General features: G+C 39.7%; 1 protein-coding gene across 1 annotated transcript; it reads left to right on the top strand.

Annotated features, from left to right (window-relative positions):
• Positions 1-2,294: 2,294 nt before the first annotated feature.
• On the top strand, positions 2,295-17,565 carry TES (testis derived transcript (3 LIM domains)). The gene is made up of 6 exons (XM_009324058.1): positions 2,295-2,380; positions 10,383-10,635; positions 11,792-12,127; positions 15,160-15,375; positions 15,943-16,101; positions 17,298-17,565. The coding sequence occupies exons 1-6, from the start codon at positions 2,295-2,297 to the stop codon at positions 17,481-17,483; spliced, it is 1,236 nt and encodes a 411-aa protein (XP_009322333.1). The 3' UTR covers positions 17,484-17,565.
• The last annotated feature ends 5,768 nt before the right edge of the window (positions 17,566-23,333 follow it).

Genomic DNA, 23,333 nt, shown 5'->3' with positions numbered 1-23,333 from the left:
CAAGTGATCCTAGGTTTCTAAGCCTTCTAATTACAACACTAATAAAATTATCATTATTCCCCTTTCTCCCCCTTCCCCTCTTTTTAAAGAAGAGGAGAACCCAAGCATAAAGAAGTAATGCCAGTTTGTAGCTGAAGTAGCAGCTAGAGAGAATGGGTTAATGTTGGCTTTGCTTTTTTTTGGGGGGGGGGGGGGGGGGGGTTGGGTGTTTGGTTTTTTGTTTTTTTAGGGCAGTGCAAGCACGTTTTAAGTTTAACAGCTTTTTAGAGAGGATTATTTTAAAAACCAACCAAAAAAACCCAAACAATCCACCCCAAACAAACCAACCTGTCCTGAAGAAAGTGATTGCTTTGTGTTGCTTTAGCTTCCTCTTTCTCCTTAGAGAACATCTGGCCAACATTTTGTTCTCTTTGTGTGTGACTTGACAAGAGTGCTTAGTTGTTTTCTGATGTACGGTGTGCGTGCATGAGGTACAGTGTCCGCATGGCAGGGCTCTGGATTCCAGATGAGATGACCCCTGTAAATGCCCATCTTCAGTGGAGATGAACTTTTATTAACCCGTTTGCTTTATATATCCAACATAGACAAAAATGTAGTTGATGAAAGAGAACTTTAAAGATTAAGTTATGTTTATTTTAGATGTCTGCTGCTCTGGCTTCAGGTTAGTGCCTATAGCATGTGAACTTCTTGAGCCCTTAGGCTGATAAAGCTGTCACCATGATCACAGCAGGCTTGTATTTCTTCTTCTAGATAAAAAAGGAAGAAATAATTTCATGTCCCTCTGTCCATCCCTGCAGTGGCAAGCAGTAGCTTAATAGCTGCCAAAGCATCTCTTCTCCCTAAATAGCCAGTAATCTGCAGGAAAGTTTTTTGTAATTTCCTCAGGGATGTCTAATGACTGTGGAGGCAGTGATCCTTCAAATTATAAAGTAACTGAAAATATGGTCTTCCCTGCATCTTATCATGTGTTCTGTGTTGATCAAGTGGTTTGAATAATTTGTTCCTTCACTTTGGACAGAAACAAGTTGAAAGTTGAGCTGTTTATATCCTTGTACGTACACAATAGCAGTATGACTTCTCAGAGTAAATCACAAACTTCTTAACATATCTAATTAACCCTGGCATTGTATTATTGTTGCCAGAACTAAGATTAGTACCAGATCTTGTCAGCTCTAGCTCACTTTCCATTCATGGTAAAAGCCAAACTGGAGGCGAGTTTTCTCCTTTGCGATGACCATCGCTCCCACTGCATCTACCCACAGCTAACTGGGAGTGCTCCTCATGCTGCTGGAGCGGTGGGTGGGAGCGTGGGGATGGGTTCCCCTCTGCATGTTAGGCATGAGCCTGCACACCCAACTGTGGCCACAGTTCCATGGTCCTTCATCCGTCTGATTTAAAAGCAACATTCCCCAAAGGTTTAAAGAGCTGGAGTGAGGCATTTTAAATTTACTGTGTTATATGAATGCATAACTTACGGTGCTTGGTGTCTATTTTTCACCTCAAACTTCCAGTGGCTGTTACTCAGTTAAATTTGCTGATGTGTTGATATATTGTGTGAATACCTGGCCTTTACTCTGCACTGGTTTTTGTATTCTCTCGTATTTCCTCTGCATTATGAATTGGTCGTCTGTCCTTTTAATCTTTTCGCGTGAAACCCTTTGCATATCACTTATGGTCATTGCTTTTGCTAGCTGTGCTGTTGCTCTTTCTCCTTGGAAAGTAAGCTGGTATTAGTCCAGCTGAAATGTAATTATAAAGGGTATGTTCTGCTCTCAATCACTATCAGAGTAGTCTCAAAGATACTCAGGAATATTAGACTAATCACTTAGATGTTTTCTTTATTCTTATCAGATGCCTGGGTTAGTGCATATAAATGTGGGATCTGTTTATTTCTTGATCTCCTGTATTTTGCCAAGTCATATACTGCAAATCACTTTGTCCTGAGCTGGATTAAATGTCCTTTGACTTGAGGTCTTATGGCCTCACTCGCTATGGTTTCACAGCCACAGACCTAAGGAAGGGCTGCAAAGAATCTGCTTCTTCCCTTGTGTGAAGCTTGCAGAGCAAGCTGGGCTAGGGAGTCAAGTCACCAGAAAAATACTCGGGTTTGGGTAAGGCTAATTTTCTGCCTGCTAGCTCAACCCTATGAACAGGCTTGTTCGAACACTGTCACTTACGTAGGTATAACAGAAAGGTGAGTGGACCCCAAAATGCTGTCCTATAAAGGCAGCAGTAAGATCATTCATGCAGTATATTCCTTGAAGCTGACTGTAGTCATCTTGCTCTGTACACAGATGGGCCTGGGCCACGAGCAAGGATTTGGTGCCCCCTGCTTAAAATGCAAGGATAAGTGTGAAGGATTTGAGCTTCATTTCTGGAGGTAAGTGACACCAGATGACTCTTAAGCTGTGACTCAGCACTGCAGATCTTGGCACATGTGTGCAGATGTGTAAGTAACTGCTTTTGTTCTCTCTTTCAATTAAACTATTCAGATGCTTTAAAGAAGCTGTGTCTAGGTTCAGGGCCAGGGCTTCTCAGCTGCACTACAACAGAGTGCTTAAGTATGTAATCATTTAGAACATATGTTTCATCTGCACTGAAGTCAATGGTAGTACTTCTACTGAAGCATTTGCTCTAGCTTAATAAACAGTTGAAGTAGGTTTGTAAAAACATCTCTATCCCTACAGTAAGAGAGATGATGGGGAAGGAGTGTGCTTTATCTCAGTAATAAAATGCTTTCTCGGCTCCTGACCAAATACATAAGCTTTGATCTGAGATTTTAGGTAAAAATTATCTTATCTATGTTGAAAAGATGTTGAAACTTTGTATACATCTACAAATGACTTAGAGGGGGAAGAGGTGTCATAATTCAAGTAAGTTAGATAGTACTTGGCCTTGGATGATGCACTGTTCCTAAACCAGTAGGAGCTGATGATAGTTGCAGTAAATAGGCTGTGCTGTAGTCTGTGCCATTACTTCTGCAGAAATTTTGTATTCCATTAAGACTTTTCTTGTCTTACTGAAGCCTTAAAGTATATGTCTAGCTAGCTCAGTTCACTGATTATACTGGGTGTACTTTAAGATATAGCTTAGTGATTCTGACTTCTAAAAAAAAAAATCCCTCTTAAAGGGAACAGCCTGCAAAGGACGTAAAAAATAAATGTTAGTAGCACTCGCGCGTGCTGGCAGTGACAACAGTTACATTTCACCAATGCTATTTAGCTACAGGCATAACTGTATCTGCAGTAGGGTTTTATTTTGTGGGGTTTTTTTTAAGGTAGTCTTTACATCCCAGCCAGAGTGGCATCAGGCATCATCTACTAGGAGATTTTACATTTTTACCTAAGTATTTGATGCAGCTGAGACTCAATTTAGAAAATAACCAGAGAAACAGACCACAGCAAAAACTTGCTGTAAGTTGATAAGGATATAGTTTCTCAGTTATGTATCTCTAATGTATAACTATAGAAACAACTTGCAAATTTTTGGAAAAATTCTTTTTCAATATGCAATCAGTCATTGAGGGGACTTGTGTAGAGGTACTAGAAAAACAGAACACAGTTAATGTGTGTAGGTAATTCAATAAAACAGAATAAAATTTTTTGCAGGAGTAAATAGTGTTGTTTATCCATGGTTAGATGAGAAATTATGTCACTTCCTACTTGAGAGAAAGGTCTCTGTTTAGAACCAGTGTGGGGAAGAAAAAGTTACTAGGTCAATTAACTCTTTCTCAACCCTTCCTTTTTGTCCTCTTTTTCTTAGTTCCTATTATCAAGAGACCTTGTAATTCCTAGCTTATTCTTCAACAGAGAAGAACTTGGGATAAAAAGATATAAAATGTCTGAAGTTAGTTAGTCATGTAATAGCATGTTTACTGACTAGAATGTGTCTGCTTCTGTGTGTGTATTTGGAGGCTTTTGTGTGTGTTTTTCTTTATACTCGTTTCACTATGCTCCTGTGGTTAGGGCTCATTGTGCCAGGTTCTGAATACATAGCTTGTCAGAGCACTGTCTGTCCTAGAAAGCCTGTAGGTAGCAGTGGATTAAAAAGCAAGAAAGAAAAAGATGTAAAAGCAGTGGCTGTTTAGTTAAGATTAAGGTTTAATTTGGAAATATAATCAATATAGGATAGACCAGGTAAATAAGGTGGCTGAAAGTAGTCTGAGAAGTGTCTTCTAGGTGTCAGACAAATGTGGGACATACCTCTGAAGTAGTTGAAAAGTTAGCCATTGAGGCAATTCAAGAATGTGTTAGAAAACAGCTGTTTCTCCAGTGGAGCTGTAGCGGGAACAGGAAGGGTGTGAATCTGAAGTCTGAAATCAGTCTTGTGTAAACAGTTTTCAAAGGAAAAAATATATTAATATACTTTGCATGATACAGAGATTTTGGGATTCTACCACTTGAACAGAAAGGGATGGATCCCTAATACCTCTTCGCTTAGTCATGTTAGCCTCAAAATCTGAAACTATTTTAAGTAAACTTTTATAAAATAGTTTCTGTTCAATTCTATAGCAGAATTGAACAGAATATAGTCTTTGACATGAATGATCAGGAACAGTTCAAGCTTAATCACAAATTTCACTATTGTGTCTCTGTAAAAGACAGCTGTTGAAGTAGGGATTGTGGTTAGAGAAACTGTTTCAAGTTGGGAAGAATAACTGGTGGGTTGACTCCAGCCAGCAGCCAAGCACCCACACAGCTGCTGTCCCCTGTCCCCTCACAGCGGGGTGGGGGAGAAAAAAGGAAGAATAAAAGTGAGAAAACTCATGGGTTGAAATAAAGTCAGTTTAACAGGTGAAGGAAAGGGGGGGGGGGAACCCCAAGTGATGCAAAGGCAGTCACTCACCACCTCCCACCAGCAGACTGATACCCAGCCAGTCTCCAAGCAATGGCCACTTTGGAAGTCAGAAACCTTGCCTTCTTTGTCCTCTACCCCCATCTTATTGCTAAGCATGACATTACATGGTATGAAGTATCCCTGTGGCCAGTTTGAGTCAGCTGTGCCCCCTCCCAGCTTCTTGGCCACCCCCAACTTACTTGCTGAGGTGCAAATAGAGTCCAAAAAAGAGAGAGCTCTGGCACTGTGCAAGCACTGCTTAGCAATAGCAAGTGTTATCAACGCTGTTTTAGCCACAAATCCAAGACACAGCACCAAACGGGTACTAAGAAGAAAGGTACCCGGATGTCAGCCAGACCCAGTACACTAAGCGAGGCGGTAGTTATGTTGCAGCATGGGCAGGCTGCAGTCCTTGCTGCGATCTGTGTAAGGGTGACACTGCCCTCTCCTGACTGGAGCTGAGGAGCTTCAGCAGGTCACGTAATTCTTGTTCCCTGGTCTCATACATGAAAACTCTGGTGTACCTCAAAGAGCTAGGTGTAATTTCTCTGTGTTTCTACACAAAAGAGCCTCAATTCTGCCTTTGGGGAGTCAGATTGGAAAGTGCACGAAAAAATCCAAGCATACTTATCTGGTAGCAAGGGTTTACACGGGGCTGCTACACCATTCTTGTCTATATGGGGAGTGTTTGGAAGATCTCTTCTGTGGTAGCAAGTGCTCTTTAAGCACTTTGTGCTATAATTCTTGGCACAGTGTGTGGGATGGTTATATAGGTGCAGAACTGTTAATTTGGGCTAGTATAGAAATAGTGGTAAACAAAGCCCTTGGTATAATCTGTTCCTAAATTTTGAAGTTCTGAAAGCTTCAGTGTTGTGAGCAGAATACAAAATGAATACAATGAGAGCCACGGTCTACAATGGTAGCTGAACAGTGAACAACTACCTGCTTTATCTTAGTGTGTTAATAGCTTCTGCTTTTAAAATTGTCCTCAGAATCATGCTTCCATCCAAGCGTAGCAGCAGCAGGCAGGGTGTTCTCAGTTCAGGTGTTAGACTTCTTTCAGACTGCAAAACTGCCTCTGCAAAATTAGCAGGGCAGGCTGGCTGTAAGAGCAAACATTTATCCGAGTTGCAGTCTCTTAGGGAATGTGTTTCCCGCTAGAGGGAGATGTGGGACAGGAGTCAGAAGTTGCTAAAAGCAGGAGGGAAGGTTCTGATTTATCTTGGTCATGTATATACTTCTGGTACTGGTATTGTCTCTGGTGCGGCTTGCCAAGATATTAAAAGGCTTTTGGAGACAAGAATCTTAAGCTTGGGAATGACCATTTTCAGCATCTGGCTTCTTTGCACATATACAATCCCTGGAAGGCAGAGAGAGCTTTAAGTTGGCTTTAACATTTTCTGGTACTAAGGCTGTCAAGCAAGTACTGAGGCACAGTTCAAAGCATTTGCAATTACTATAGCTGCATTAAGAGCAAGAAAACATAACAGAAGGAATCATGGGAAGAGGCTTGTCTTTCTGTATGGAGGACACAAGGGTCGGGACTTGCCAGGTATTTATTGAGAGCTCCTTTGTGCTTGCAGCTGCCTCCCCCTGTCACTAGGAGCCACTGCAAAGCCGGTGTAGGAAGGGTCATGATCTGAATTATTCTTCCTCTCCATGCAACAAAACATAGAAAAGTAGGAGGATTGATGACACTTGGTTTTGGAGAAGAAACTGTAAGTCTTTGATCCCTGCTGTCAGTAGAAATCCAGGACACAGGAATTTGCCAGCATGGGAAAGAGGATGTAATCTGCTTACCTTCCTTCTTTCTACCCACCCAAGACCGGGAAGCAAGACACAATATACGAAATCTGGCTTTTACAGTGACATGCAACTTTTAATTCCACTAATTTTGAAGTTTCGTCCCTATCGTCCATGTTTTAAATGGGAAAAGTTTCCCAAACTGCTGAGGTTTGGCTGGAGGAACATTCCTCTCCTTTGTTGAAGTCCCGAGAGCTGTGAACACATAAGCAGGAGTCTCTAGTAGCTCCTTCAGTAGGGATCTTGCTGGATGTCCTCAAGTGAAGGGAAAATCTCTTTGACAATGCAGATGGAGAGAACAAGAAATTCTCCCTGCCTGTCTTCTAGATAAAGCCAAAAGAGATAAATCTAAGCCTATACATATGCAAACACATATATACACACGTATATTACAGCATCTGGTTTTCCTAGCGCACATGAGGTCTTTGCTTTAACATCAAAAATAAAGCATTGGTTATCAGACCAACTTGTGAAGTGTAAGTTTGAGGTAATGGGACAGGGTCACTTCAGTAAGATAGCTGTATCGGAGCCAAAGAAATGACCAGCTGATCTATTCTGGATAGGAGTAATTGGCCATATCCCTTCTGCAGAAGGGACAGTGACTAATGGGCAGGACTCTGATGTGCTACTTAGTGGAAGAAGGTATGACTAAATTGTAAGCAGTGCTCTGCAGGAAGTGTTATGTGTGTAAATGTCAATTGGATATCTTCTAGGACTGGAAATTATTCCAGAAAAGGGATTATAAATCAGAAGAGGAAACTGTTTTTTTGGCTGTTAGCAATGTGCAGACATCTTCTGGTGGCTGAGATCCAGGGGAGCACTGAGGAGCAGGGGAAATGGCAACAGCCTCGGGGATTTTCCTGTGACTTACTGGGATATGTTGATGTCAGTTGTGACTTGGCATTCTCCACCTTCTTTCTGGATTGTTTTCTCCTGTATTTGGAGACTTAATTATCCACAAGCTCTAATGCCAGGGCCACTGCAATTGTAATTCTGTAACATAGGCACTGTAACAGCTTCTTGCAAACTGCATATAGGCAAAGAGTCATTCACATAATCTTGAAAGAGCAAGGAGATAACACTAGGCTGAAATGTACACAGTCAAATTCTTAATTTAAGTAAGTCTGGAGTGGGGGGAGGTTAGTGAGTATCTCATTCACATCAGTGTAAGTATAAAGCAAGTAGTTTTATGTCAGTTTTCACAGTGGGACTCAGGAAGGACCTGAGGACAAGTTGTATGCTTTCACTTCGCAAGTATCTGTTCATCTGTTTATCAGGACAACAGAATCTCTCACCGATACTGAAATTGGTGAAACATGTTAAGCCTTCAAGGTGGAACTGAGGATAAAAGCAATTGAATCGGGGTTCTTTCCTAGTTGGAAACAGAAACAGGATCTCAAAGCTGTTCTGTATTCTGAGAGAAGTCTCTACTAGAAAATAGATATGCAATTTCATGATGTAGCATGAACAAAAATAAGGTGCCCTTGTGGCTTTTCCAGCATGTGTGAAAGTCTCAGGGGAAGAATTCCACGACAGCTTGTTGGGGATGGTCTGGTCTCTGCAGGCTGTCGACGCTGCTTCACTGTACTTGGATGCTGTACAGCGTGGGGAGATCTGCACAAACTATCACGCTGCTATTGTGACCACACAGGTAGTACAACAATATGAAGTGTTCTTACTGAGTTCTGTTTTGCAAGCAGGGCAGTTCTGGACAGCAAGACTATACTTTATTTGCATGAGTCTATGCGGGTTACCTGAGAATGTCTCTGTTCACCAATGTTATTAGATTGCATCCTGTCAAGAGGCAAGACTAAAACTGGGGCTTACTGCTGCTAAGTTGAAAAGTGAAGGAAAATATCCGACAAACTATTTTTCAAATGGACTAACTGCTTGAATTCCAGTTACATGTGTGCTGTGAGGCATATGGCCGGACTTTAATCATTGATGTAATAATGAACTAAACCTGCAAAAAGTAAGGTCTGATACTTTCACCTAGTATTAGATCTCAAAAAAGACATGATTGAGAGTTGGTAACAAGGTGTACATATGATTATGCCTTAAAAGATGAACAAACAATATAAATTGCTTTATTAGTATATTAAATAGTCTCTAAGTATCAGCTAGGTAAAGGACTCATGTAGACTTGCTGAAGATCTGTTGTGGTTTAACCTCAGTTGGTAACTGAGCATCACGCAGCTGCTCGCTCACTTCCCCCACCCCCACCCCCCCGGTGGGATGGGGGAGAGAATTGGGAGAATAGAAGTGAGGAAACTCATGGGTTGAGATAAAAACAGTTTAATAATTGAAATAAAATAATAATAAACAAAGCAAATGATGCACAATGCAATTGCTCACCACTCGCTGACCGATGCCCAGCCAGCATTCATCACACACTGAGATGATAGTACTCCGCATAATAAATGGGTGTACATGTGTAGTGCATATCTTTGGGGCTGGCTGTGCGTCGCTTCGCATGACCAATTATATACAGGTCCTCCTTCTTCCTTCCTTTCCCATCACCTAATGGGCCTGCTGTAGTCATGGCATGTTCTTGTCATGTACTTGTTAGATGTCTTAAGATAAGGTATGTATCTTGCCTTCAAGACTTTAGAAAGCAAGATGCAGAACAATGTTAGAGTTCGATGGGTTTTGGCAAGCAGGGTTGAGAAGCATTTTATAGGATAGGTAGTAGTTTTATGCTATTTGCTATGTGAAGAGTAAATAATGGGGTAAAATATTACTCATTCCTCTTCAAACTCGAGATCCAGAGGGTTGATCTGTTTTCTTAGGTTATAATAAGAACCTTTAGTTAACATCCGACTTCACTAATTTCCATATGCTGTGGCTGACTGCTTTGAACTGAAGCTCTGGGGAAGCCATTAATAGATAGTAAACTAGTTTGTCTAATCCCAGGTTTTGTTTATTATATGTGAATTGTGTAATTATGCTTAAGGTAATAAATTGCTATCTAATATCCCTTAATCAAAGGTGTTCGAATGTGTTGTACATAAAAGAATACCATTTATATCTAAGTAAAGCCTTCTACCTTTTAAGGATGTTATCTGTGAAAATTCTCTGTACAGCATGTGCCAGCGTACCTCTGACTTGGCTCAGGGCCGTTTGAAAGGCTTTATCCATGTAAGCCTTTCACTTTTCTTTCATCTTCTCTTTTAAATGCCAAACTTTGAACAGAACTCTGTGCAATTGCATACAGCCATATATACTGTGTATTTTTTTTTCCTTTCTAGGAAATACTTGTTTCCACTTGATAGCAACCCTGTGATAACCAAATATCATGCATACGAAGAAAATAGTATAGTGTGTGTAATTTTGAGTGTATAAAGAGAACCTGAAAAACTAAGAGCCCAAATAAATGACTGCTGGGGGGGATCATGTTGATGCCTTTAAGCTAACCCATAATAAATCTGGTAGGTGTGTGATTAGTACTGAGATGTAACTGAAGGAATGATACAGCATCATATTCAAAATGCATTAATGTAGTTGGCTGATATCTATCTGATGATAAACTCTGTGAACAAAGAACATAAATAATACAACAGGAGAAATAAATAATATCCTCAAGAAGTGTTTGATATATTGCAGAATAACTTATATACTCCCTAATCAAAGCACTGAAAACAAGTTTTTGGGTTCCCAGTGATGATGTTACTACACGTGCAGCTGGTGTGAGGTGTAGCTTTCAGCTGAGACTGTAACTTTGTTGCTGTTTCCATAAATTTCAGAAAAATATGCCGCAACTGCAAATGTGGCCAAGAAGAGCATGATGTCCTCACAAGCAATGAGGAAGATCGGAAAGTGGGCAAACTCTTTGAAGATACAAAATACACAACCCTTATTGCAAAGCTGAAGAATGATGGCATTCCCATGTATAAACGCAATGTAATGATACTGACTAATCCAGTGCCCGCAAAGAAGAACATATCCATCAATACTGTGACTTATGAGTGGGCTCCTCCTGTTCAGAATCAGACACTTGTAAGTCCAACCCACTTTTTCTTCATGTTGAAGGCAGGAGTTGATGGGAGATAGAGAAGTAGAGCTTACCGGAAGGATAAATTTACCTCTTGTAGTCATTCTGTGTGTACCTCTTCTTTTCATCCTCTTCAAAACTGAAAATGTGGTGCCTGTTTAATGAGTCTTGCCTGTGTCATCTTGCAGGTATGGATGCTTATCTGTGGAACTTCTTGAGAACTGGGGAGATGAGGTGGTTTTTAATAGCTAGGATTAAGTGTTAGCTGCTAAGTCCCTGGAGTCCAATTTCTCTAACCTGCCTTTTTAGTACACTTGAAAAATTTGCATGGAGTGTGGGTGTAAAAGGAAAAAAAAAAAAAAAAACCAACCCCACAACAACTTATGTCATTGTTTAAAGTTAAGGGGAACGCTCAGTCTTGCATATAGCTTTTACTGTATATGGTAAGAACAAGGTCAGTGTTGACATCTAAAAGAGCAACTCTCTTCCAGTATGTTTTCAGCTGAAGTAGATGAGATGGTAGATAGCCTTCTGCGGATTTTGCTTCACTTTTCAAATCTTGATTGCTAATTTACTGTACTGCAGTGTTGTGTGATCCATGCCGGAATCATATTATCTCTGACCTACCCCTCAAAATATCCTTTTTCAGTGAATTAATCAAACCTTGTGCATCTAAACCAACTGTTACTTAGCATTCAGTTACCACTTTGATTTTTAGGCTTGTTCCTGCAGTATTAAAACTAGAGCTTTTTTCTTTATTTAGCTAGAATTATTTCTGCAACGGGCTCTGTGCCCCAGGCAAACTATTTCAGCTTCTACTTTTTAAAGCTATACTGATGATCAGTAGTTTTAGATAGCTTTGAAGAGACAAGGTGCTGTGTAAATGTTAATTATTATTTACTCTGAGAAGTAATAACGCTATACTGTAAAAGGCTTAAAAGGAAGCCTGTCTCTTACTCTGGGAAGAAGCCAATTAATGCATCTGCTATATTTGATCTCCATCTACTGTGTTTTGGGAGCTTAATGTTTATGGAAAGAACCTTGTTTTTGACAAATTTGACTGTCGCTAACAACAGTAGAGATGATTTTGGTTGCGTGTTTGCTTAAAAGGATGGGTCTATAGTTGAAGCGGCATCTGATATCTAATTCCTCCTGGTTCAGGCTAGACAGTATATGCAGATGCTACCCAAGGAGAAGCAGCCTGTTGCTGGCTCGGAAGGCGCGCAGTACAGGAAGAAGCAGTTGGCTAAGCAGCTGCCTGCTCATGATCAGGATCCTTCAAAATGCCACGAGCTCTCCCCCAACGAAGTTAAGCAGATGGAACAATTTGTGAAGAAGTACAAAAATGAGGCGCTTGGCGTAGGAGATGTCAAGCTCCCTGGTGAGGTGGAAACAAGAGCTACTGAGAAGAATAATGTGAACAATGGTGACAGAGGCACCTCAGCTGCCGTAGGAGCGATGGAGGACAAGTCCCCAGATTGGAAGGCATCTCAGTATGTAAGTATAAGAAAGGAAAGATAAAACAAGAAGGTGTATTACTATCCAAGTGCTCTCTTTGGTCGTTTTAACCCAATTAACTTGTTTGTTAACTTGGAATGGTGAAAATCTGGGGAGGGAAATAAAGAAGGGGAACTGGAAAACATGGTGAATGTCTGCACAGAACCCTGGTTTTTGACTGTATTTAGTGCATTGCAGCAGACAATTTCCTAAGCAACCTTTTCAACCTCATTGCAAAAACATGTTAGCTTGGAGATATAGTATAGCAGGGTGGCTTTTGCAGGAAAATAATCAAGAAACTTGTGTAGACTTACAGACTAATTGCTACACTTTTCTCCTCTTGAAGAGTTTAGTTTAATTTTAGAAGCCTGTTTTCTCCTCTTTCTTGGAAGAGCACCAAAATTACCCGCTTGACAAATTGTGTTTAAAATTAAATGAAACTAAGAAATAATAAAGTAACACCTCTCCCTCCCATGTCCAACAAGCAAAGCTGTATAACGGCTGTTTTGACTAGCTGCCTTTCCATTCAGATCTATTTTTTTTCTTTGATCTGTTATTTTCTTTGGCATCTGATTTCTGCCTTGCAATAGTTCAACAAAAATAAGGTATGTAAAATTGCCCAGTCTTCATTGATATTTCTAAAACTATTGCCTTAATAAAGTATTTCTGACATAACTTGCTAACTGTTGCTGTGCATGTCTCGGCTACCGATTATGAATATGAAATAGGGGTAGGATTACTGAAGTAACGTTAAACACTTCAGAGTGGCAAAAGCTCCTGTAACTTGATTTATTAAGTTATTTTTGCCACTATCTTGTCGTGGAGTTTCTAAGATACTAAAAAATTATTTTATTGTGGCTTGATTAGGTTGCTGTCATTTTGTGTAACCCAGCCTCTCCTGCTGGGTTACTTTAGTTTCATCACAGCAACTTTTCACTTACCTCCTCAAGAAAGACCTACAAAAATACACACCTTGCATTGGACCCTGCTGGCCAACTGGCTTGGACTGTGTGAAGTCAAGGGCAGGAGGCACTCTGTCCTCTTGAGTATTTGTATCAAAAGGTGCTTCATTTTTACATTACATGTATTTATCACTTCTAAAGTCTTCTTTACTCGAGCACCTGAGTATACTACCTACTGTTTAGGCCAGGCATCTCATCACTGCGCACAGTGATTTAGAAAGAGGCTTAGAAGTGTTCAATAGTGTAAGTGAACATTTGAGTTGCTTATCTATCAGTACCTATTGTTAGGTACTGAGTTTACCCTGGACTATATAATCAGGATTTAGATATATTCTTTTATTATATTTAGATATATTCTTTTAAAGTATTTTTTGTATGATTTCTGCAAGACTTAGCTGAGACTTAGTCTCAGCTATATGCTGTAGCATCATCTCAACTTCTTTTCTTTAACAGTTCAGAATAAACCAATACAGAGAAGATCTCTTAAATACCTTGCAGAAGAATTGCCATCCCTGTCTACACTTTTTTCTATCCATTAGTGCTGCATCTTTGTTCTCCAAATTTTCTTGTACGTTGTCTTTCGAACTGAGTCTGAAAGCATGTATTCCTGAGGCTGTGGTAAATAAAATGAATTTTTCAAGAGATTCTGTTATAGGAATGGATTGCAATTCTTTTAAACATGATTAAAAAAACAAAACAAAAACCAGGTCTCCACTATTAATGTAAATATACCAATAATAATTGCCTCTGTTTAAAAAAAAAATCTATTTCACTGTGATTAAAAGCTGAATAACAGAAAAATGGATATTAAGCATATTTTCATCTTGTAAAGAAGCAAATCTCTTTATGCGCCTTTTAACCACCTAGGCTGGGGATGTTGTAAATGGTAGGTAAACTGTCTTGCCCTGGCTTAGGTCCATACAACTACTACACCTTCCAATTGACTCCTCTTGGAGTATGAGGTCTAAAGTAGAAAGAAGAGTCAAAAAGCTTTATATATGTATATATTTACACTTCCCCTTTCATTAGTTCCCCTTTCATTCTGTTCCAAGCTGTTCTTCCTCCCTTTCTGATGTCTATGTATATTTTGAAATTGCTTGTCTGAAACTAGTGTGGGGATCTGATCAATATGCCTTACAGCTGAGACACTTTTAAAAAAAAAAACCAAAACCCAAACATATGTATATGCACAATTGAAAACTGAGTCCATTTGTGGCTGGGCTTGTAGTGATGTGAATCATAGAGAAAACCTTCCCAGGGTGTTCAGGCCAGTCCACAGACCAACTGGAGCGCAGGAAATGCCAAACTGGTGATTAAACTGTAGAATTAAAAATTTTGTTTCAGTAACATAAACCACCTGCATTTTTTGACTTGATGACAAAACCCTCTCTGTAAGCAGGTATAGGGCAGGAGACTGACTATGAACATTTTGGAACTATTTGTAGTGTAGCTGTGTTCATAAACTTTGTAGTCCCTTTTCCATAATCACTCTCCCCATCCTAAGATCATTAATCACAGACTATTGGACAACAGCCATGAGTGACAAGCATCCCTAGAACACAGTTTTAAACAGAATGAGTTTGAAATATTCACAATTTCTTTTTTCTCACTAATGATGCAGATATGGCTTGATCTTCTCACGACCTATAAGTACAGCCATTTTCTTGTCATGTGTTCTAGTCCATAGTCTACTCAGTCAGCTTTGGAGGCTTCTTATTATTCTCTCCTTATTCTTGAGCATGCAAGGCTCATAGAACATAACATGAATTTTAATTGTGGTGTTTGTTTTTTTTAAAAACTGGACTGTAGTTGCAAGAATGTGAATATGGCAAAATACAACAATCCATTGAAGTAGCACTAGTGCTATGTCAGTAGAATGTACAACATTTTGAATTGTTAGTTAAACCTGTACTGTGGCATCATGTCACACTACTGTCTGATCATGGGAGTAAACTAATGCTTTAATTGCAGTCTGGGAAGGTGGGATTTATTAAATATGTCAGTAATATGTAATTGCTATAAATGTACCTCTTTGAAGACCTATTTAACTCGGTAATAACTTCTTTCCAGTCCTGCTATCGCTGCAAACTGAACATGAAAGAAGGTGACCCAGCTGTCTATGCAGAACGTGCTGGATATGACAAATTGTGGCACCCAGCTTGTTTTGTCTGTTGCACCTGCAGTGAACTTCTAGTAGACATGATCTATTTCTGGAAGAATGGTAACCTGTACTGTGGAAGACATTATTGTGATAGTGAAAAACCCCGCTGTGCTGGATGTGATGAGGTAGGAAATACCCTACTCCTTCGTTTTAGTATACAAGTTTGCTCCCCTGAGAAGTGAATATGACTTCTAGTAAAATATTTCAGTGCAGGGAGATGACATGCCTTCATCAGTTTTAGCTGATCGTAGTTGCAAGGAACTGAAACTGATATGGACACTCTACATTCAGGAAGATCTATAGTTTGCTTTGGATTTGGTGGGGACTTTGTGCAGTCTACAGGGACGTAGGATGTAATACATGAGTACAAATCCTTCTACGAAGTCCCAGTTATGCAGCTGTTTCCTCACGAAGGGCACTAGGGGGAGCGCCTTACTAAATTACACCTTGTGTGGCATACAGAGAACAGCCTGCCTGGTGTCTTTGGCATCTATTGGCTCTTAATAAAGGAAATTGAGGCTTTTGGAAAACAGTCAAACAAGTGAATGCATTTGTTTTTGTTGATGAAATCTTTTGAAACAATGGAATCACCAGGAGTTCCTTGAAATTACAAAACATTCTGAGGCTAGCTCTATTAAAAAGATATACTACTTAAATGCATATATTAATATTTGTTTGTATCTTCCTCATAGCTAATATTCAGCAATGAATATACTCAAGCGGAAGGTCAAAACTGGCATCTGAAACACTTCTGCTGTTTTGACTGTGATTGTGTTTTGGCTGGGGAAATCTATGTAATGGTGAATGACAAGCCAGTCTGCAAACCCTGCTACGTGAAGAACCATGCTGCGGTAAGATCCTTCCACACGTGTTGGTGCTGTGAAGGAAGGGAATGTACATCTGTGGAGCTTGAAACTCTTACTTTCTCCCAGTGTGGGAGTATCCGAGGAGTATAAATCGAATGCAAGTTTAGGCTCAAGTCAACCATCTTTTTCCCTTTTGAAAAGAACCTTAAAAGCAGACAAGTATTTTGACAATTCATAACTTGAACAAAAGCCACTGGCTGGGGGGAGGCTGTTCTGAAAAATACCTTTAACTTTGCCAGTGGTGAAGCAGGATTTTGTAACAGGAGGAGTAAAGTAGGTGAAGATGAATAATGCTGCTAAACATTTAGTTCGTGTCAATCACAGTTCACTGTGACCAGTGGGATTCAACTTCAGCTGGTCTGCTAAAAGCCTGTAGTGGCAACTGCAATCTAGGTACTTTGTTTCTTTGTATTTCTAACTATGTGAGTTATAAAGGAGAGTGACTGATGGGATGAAGCTAGAAGTTTGGGTAAGGATGGTAGTTCTCAATTCCTAGTTATGCTAGGAACTAATCTGAGATGATGGTCCATTCGTATCTACCAATTAATGAGCTATTAGTTGGGAGTTCAGTCTAATGTGCATCTAGACTGTTTATATAGTTAATAGAGGGAAAAACTGTTATCTCTAGCTGGCAGTTAATAATGTTCTGAGGTAGGTGTCAGGAATTACCTTTTGGAGAGGCTTTTTTCTCTTAAAACATTAACTTTATTGAGATCTAAATGATAATTTTTGACAACCAGATTTTAAGATGAGTTACATCCAAGACTTTCTAGAAACCTTTAATTCTTTGGCGTTGCTTTACAGCTGCCAACACACAGGAAGATTTGTAACTAATCTCTTCAAATGTATGGGTTCATATATTAAGTTCTGTGCTGTTTGGCACAAGTTTTTATCATTATTTGGGCATTGGGAAAACCTAACCATCATAAGTGTCTAAGTTTAGTCCCTACAGCAGCTAACTTCTTTTGTGCGTTTTATTATTTTGTTTTGTGTCCTCAGCTGCATTTTGGTCAGAAACTCTGCTTTAAAAATAAAGGAAAATCAAAAGCTGGAGACTTATTTCAACAGCTTTTTTTAACACCCGTTTCTCTTTTCCAACAACACTTAAGAATTCCAGCTTTTATTGGACTTGTAGAGGGGATATGTATACTTCATTTAAGTGTCATTTTGTTTCTAAACAGACCTGCCAAGGCTGTCATAATGCTATAGATCCAGAAGTTCAGCGTGTGACATACAACAACTTCAACTGGCATGCTATATGCTTCTTGTGTTCCTGTTGCAGCAAGTGTCTAATTGGCCAGAAGTTCATGCCGGTGGAAGGAATGGTCTTTTGCTCAGTGGAATGTAAGAAAAAGATGATGTCTTAAGAGAAGATATGCACAGAACCAAGCATTGCTGCGTTCCAAAGGCTCTTGCATTTCTACTGTAAAATATATAGAATCGGGGCATTTAAAGTTATTGAAAGTATTAAATAGCATTTTCCCAAAGATTTTTTCTGAATGACTAAAACTTGCTATGTAATCTTCATTTCTTAGCCGTAATAATACTTTCTTTTTTGGAACATTGTTCCTGAGTCTTATGTCAAATGATTTCTTATCCCAGAAATGTAAGAAAAAATGTGTTATGAACTATATACACTTTAAGGGAGCTCTTCACTGTGAAGGATCTTTTGCTGTATCTTGTCTAGTGGAAGAAGAAAATGTGAAAATGCTCCAATTTTTCTTGTTTTGTATGATAAATGTAACTCTTCCACTTTTGGTTTCACTAATTTATCATTTTTATAGTTTCCCTGCTTTCATCAAGCACTTTAGACAAAATGATCAGCTTTACCAACACATACAGTTTTCACTAGACCTCAAGTATGCAGGGAGAATGAAGCTTAAAAAAAAAAGTAGCCTGTAATCACTTGCTTGTTGTTCACACATGAGTTCAAGGGATGGTGGCTGCTCTCACATCTAGTTTGTAAAGTAACTCTGCACCAGTAGAAAACAGCGTTGGCTCACGTTTCTCTCTCTTAAACTGTTCATGCCTGCAAAAGTTTTCATTTTACGAATGTTGAAGTTACTTTACAGGTTTATTTGGGGGGGAGGGAGGGGAGGAGAAAATATGAGGAGGTCTTGCCCAGATTTAAAAAAAAAATACATTTAAAAATCCACCAACATTAGTGGGTGTCACTCTTATCCTTTCAGAACTGGCTTCTGTTTTTTTCATGAATGTTCTTCTCATAAATTGTGCCTTCTATCAGAAGGACATGGCACCCAATACCATATGCATTTCCAAGAATGTAATTCTGCAAAAGGATCATACTTAGGCTTTTGATTGGTAAGTTCTTAACCAAAGCACAAAGAAGTCTTTCCCAGAAGATTTCCAGTACTTGAGTGAAAAAAAAATCACAGCTGTGTATTAGCTTTGCTCACTAGATAAACCAAATGTGTGGTTCGTTCTTTTTCTTAAGAATTACAGATCTACAGTGAAACTTGTTAGCTGTCTTTGTGCCAAACAGTGAATGGAGAGTCTTTGGCCTAAAAAAATAAAATTAAAAAAAATAATCTATGCAATCTTATGTTCAGCTCTTTTTTTAAGTTTTATGGTGGCTGTATTGTAACACTTACAAATAAAAATTAGTGTTGTTCACTTGAGTTGTCTACTAAATCTGTTCTTGTTGAATCCCCTTTAGGGGGAAGGCAAAGAGGGGGGGAAATGTTTCCATACTTCCCTTTAGCTTTGACATTATTTAAAAAAAAAAACAACTTAGAGCCTGTATTACTGTAAAGTGCTTACTGTCTTGTGTAATATTGTCGATGTGCTTATAAGTGCAAAACAATAGGTCTTGTTCCAACAAATACACAACTTCAAAACTTAGTGTGAATTTAATTTTTGTTCACATAACCTGTGGCCTTAATTATGTTTTAAGGCATAGCATGGGAAGTTTTGAATTCACACAGGTGAGCTAATGTCCTGCGAAAATAAAGTGCATTGTGATACTTTGAGTACTGCAAAAATAAGACACTGGTGTGAGATACATACTTTGTGTGTTGTCTAAATTGAGATGTAAACTTTATGTCTGTGTTCTGGAAGCCTGTACAGCTTTTCCCAGGGAGCCTCAGGATGTACAAAAAAGTGTATGTCTTTCAGTTCATAGCAATGGGGCTGTATTCTTGCCAGATTTGTAGTTTTAAAAAAAGGAAAACCAAGATGCCTCAGTAGGAGAAGGTATTTCCATTTTTTCCATTTAAGTGCTCCTTAATTTGTAGCAGGACGTGCTGTGAGAATGCCATTTGTGGGGTGGGATAAGGCCTTATTTAATGTTTATCTATAAGGATGGCTTAATAGTGTCTGGGTTTTACTTGTCTTGAGTAAACTTTACTTGTCCTCACCCACTTACTAATATCTATTCTAGAAGATGCAGCTGATCTTTATAAAGAACTCTTTGTGAAAAGCTGTTGTGCAACTTTCCCTGCCCCTCTCTTGCCACCCTGTGTAACAGCTGTATTGCTCCTTAATGTGATTGCTTGCACTGATGGCAGTCTTACTTTTCACATTAAATCTTGTTCTGTGCAGTTTTGTTTGTTAAACTTTATTATTATGTAACCTTCACGTAAAAAGATGAGCCCGCACTACCTCAGGACTTACTCCACCAAGACAGAATTGCTAAGGAAATTCATGTCAAACCAAACATCTCAATAAGCCATCATCTTCTGGGACTGGCTTTTTGCCTCTTCTGAAGCATGTTGGCTTGCTGCCTTTAGCTAGCGCTCCTCTTGAGAAGCTTAATCTTCCCTTGCCTGCTTGCTCCCTTCTGGCTCTCTTCCCTGGAACCTGATGCATCTAGGTGTTTCTGCTACGGGGTAGCCAAAGTTTAATCTCTGTCCATGCAGTAATTGGAAAGGGTCATGTCATAGGAAGGTCAGGTGTAATGTGCAGATGATACAGAGGGGAGACAAAGATACTGCTGTGTGACTACGCAATAGATCAGGAGATGATTAGGAGTGCTAAACAGCTCTTGTAATGAGCTAGGAAGGAATTTATGTTCCTGAAGATAATGCTTTTAGTGTTAGCTGAAAGATATGTCAACATGCTGGAGCTTAAATACAAGCATTAAGGAGACTTCATTCTGTCACTATCATAATAAAAATATTGGCAGTTAAGTGTTTTCTTTTTTTTTGTTCTCTTATTTTTTGGCTATGTTATCATGGAGATCCCTTTGGATCTATTTATCTTAGTAAGCTAAGAATAGAAGCTGGAAGTACATACTTTACAGATGAAATTTTGAACTCAAAGTATGAAAGTTGAAGTTCTACCCTTAAGCCTTATAAGCACTTGTTATACCAACATATTCTTCTTTTCAGAAATAATTGGCTGCAAGAAACAGCCCGAAGAGGCACTTAGCTCTATTTATCATGCCACTGCCTAAGTGACATACTTGATTTTAACTCTTCACATGTTGAGCACCAAATGAAGACAAAAGATTCACAGCAGAAGACACATTTGGCTGTGTCACTATCGGCATGTGTGAGAAGGAAAAGCCCAAATTTACCTTCAGGATGTAATTTGCTCCCTGTCTTAGCTTTCTGTTGTGTGTTGTATGTTAGGTGGCTACTGTGACAATGTAGGTTGTTAGACTCTAAGTTTGAGGTTTTAGAGTTGTTTTTAGCAACTAGCTGTGGAGAATAAGTAGAACTGTACAGTAGAACAACAACTTTTAAAATAGAGATTAAACAAAAGTGGGGTGTAGCTTAAGCCATTGCAGCAGAGGGCACCAGAGAGACCATCCTGTCACTGACCTAACTGGGACATCTGGGAACTTGATTCTTCTTTTTAGTATAGCAGTAGCAGTCAGCCTTTTCAAAGAACCCCTAAAATCATCAGGTTTCTGTCTGTTTGCATTTCTAACACACCCTGAAATTTTGAAATTTGCCTAGTGCCCAAAAATGGCAGACAAGGTGAAATGCCATTGAGATTATTATTAAGTCCTGCTTTGCTTAACCTGTTTGTAACCTTCATTGGAGTGTCTAGGTATTGCCTGTTGGATGACCACAGAGCCCAGGAGCCTTCACCAGCACCACAAGCATTGCGACACAGCATCTTCGGTGCCCCAAGAGCAAAGGAGGTCTGTGGCACTCTGAGCATATATAACTCCCGTTGCTTTTCAGGACATACGGATTTGTATGCACATGGAGGGCTCTTAGCACACTTACGTTTAATCTCTTTTTAACCAGTTTATATAGTAAAATTTACTTGTGTATGTCACTCCAAATATTAGTGTGTTAATTGGAGTCTTTACAGCATCAATGAAGAAAAAGTGGTGATGCCATAGTAGCTCTTTTGGTACAAAGAACAAGATTTTCCTTATTGTTTATGGCTCACTGCTACAAAAATAGATTTTATGTGAACTCCAGGCAAACCATTTCCTTTTTCTGGGATGAGGCAAAGTCAAGGCCGAGTCAGTGCTATACTGGATGGTATTCTAGAGGGCACCTTAGCATACAGATGCAGTTAGCTTTGGATTTCATGAGACTGCTACTACCATTATATAGTCAGAATCCAATATTGCCTTTTGTTTAAGGAAGTGTTATCCTGAGCATCTGTAAAGTCCAGGGTGGCAAAGGCTTTGTCAAAACCACAACACCTATAACTTTAAAAGAATGAAGCCAAATAAATGCGTCTTTGAATTAGGAACATATATTTATACATGGTAGGAATAACCTGTAACTTTTATTGAGGTAGGATTGCATCTCAAACTTACTATGATTATACGTATACTAGAAAGAAAAGGAAAACATGCTTTGAGCAGCTTTTTATATGTATGTTTAACCTCTGGAAATCTAATGTTTCTGTCTCTCAAAATTACATGCTCATGAGCAAAACCAATACAGCAACTTCCCCTCTTCCCGCAGAATCATGGGTGTTGAGTGTTACAGAACACGGTTGATGGTGTGAAGCAAAATTTTCTGGCTTTGCTGGAGTAATGGCCATTGGCACAAAACTGTTTACATTCAGGACTAACTTGAGGTGCTTGGAAGCTCTAGACCATCCATTCCCAGAACTGGTGAGGTAGGGGTGGGAGGGTGTTAACGCTTGGTTCAACAACCTCTGCCAAGTTTAGCATGGTTTTGGGATGCTAGAGCTAGCAGTGAGTGGCAAAGAGGAGGTTGGCAGTCCAGGAAAGGGTCAACAATTCAACTAGCAGCAGGCTCCCCAAAAGAATAGGGGCACAATGGCTGTCCTATAAGAACAGGATGAAGGGAGCTAGTATAAGGATGCAGCAGTTCAAGGGCAGGGACTTGCTCCAAAAATTTGAGCATTTCTGTATGATGTCCTCAGGTCCTGGGTGTGCTCTCCCACCACAGCAGAGCCCTGTGGCATCTCAGTGGAAAGCCATCATAAAAATCATCTCCACAAGAGCAGACCACTGGGGCTAATGTGGTGGTCTCCTTTCCCAGCCCAAGCAAAGCACTATCAGAGAAGATTCCCGTCTGATTCACATCAATATGTATGAATGCTTGTGTGTGTGGAAAAAAGATATGACAGGCCAATAGAAAAATCTTCTGCTAGGCCTCCGCACCTCTTTGTGTGTCAGGACTGTAGGGTGCCCTGTTTTATCCTAGAACTGACAGGAACCCAGTCCAGCTGCTGGTGTAAAGCTCGCTGCCCACACACCTACCATACTCCATTGAGCACAAACATCATTTTCATTATAGTTTTCTGCGTGAAACTTGGAGAGGGTGTGTTCACCTTCTGTCGTATCTCTGGATGAGTGAAGCATTTGCTTCCAGAAGTGGGAAGTCTGGATGCGAGGTTGTCCTCAAGCATTTAAGCTCCAAATTCTTCCTCACACCTTTTGGGAGAACGTCCCAACCACCAAGCTGTGGTGTGTCACCTCTGGGCAGGCACTCCTCATGCTGGCTGTTGGAGGTAGGCCACAGCAATTAAGAAGGTCATAGTCAACCTAAACCGCACATGAGGCAGCCAATACCTGGTTTTGAATGTCACCTGAAATTCTCTTACGCTATTAAAATTGTATCAGTGTGTCGTCAGCAGTGAGTAGGATCACACAGAGCTAGGTTCAGTGATTTTCAGTCTTGCAAATAGCTGCTTGCTAACAGTATAAAGCTGGAGACTGTCCACGCTTACAAAGGCTGTAACTGATCATCCACTTTCACGTATCACATCTATTACCCTACTGCTTCTAAGTGCTGAGGCCAAAAACGCCTGTA

Source organism: Pygoscelis adeliae, unplaced genomic scaffold, assembly GCF_000699105.1.
Source record: "Pygoscelis adeliae isolate BGI_AS28 unplaced genomic scaffold, ASM69910v1 Scaffold24, whole genome shotgun sequence".
NCBI lineage: Eukaryota > Metazoa > Chordata > Aves > Sphenisciformes > Spheniscidae > Pygoscelis > Pygoscelis adeliae.
Note: the sequence above shows the minus strand (reverse complement) of the source record. Positions and strands in the feature narration are given on the sequence as shown.

Bases quoted from the DNA above. Each gene is read 5' to 3' on its own strand.
- TES (XM_009324058.1), top strand. From the start codon at position 2,295: ATGGGCCTGGGCCACGAGCAAGGATTTGGTGCCCCCTGCTTAAAATGC. The intron at 10,636-11,791 runs GTAAGTCCAACC...CTCCTGGTTCAG, and splicing joins CTGTTCAGAATCAGACACTT to GCTAGACAGTATATGCAGAT. The intron at 15,376-15,942 runs GTAGGAAATACC...TCTTCCTCATAG, and splicing joins GCTGTGCTGGATGTGATGAG to CTAATATTCAGCAATGAATA.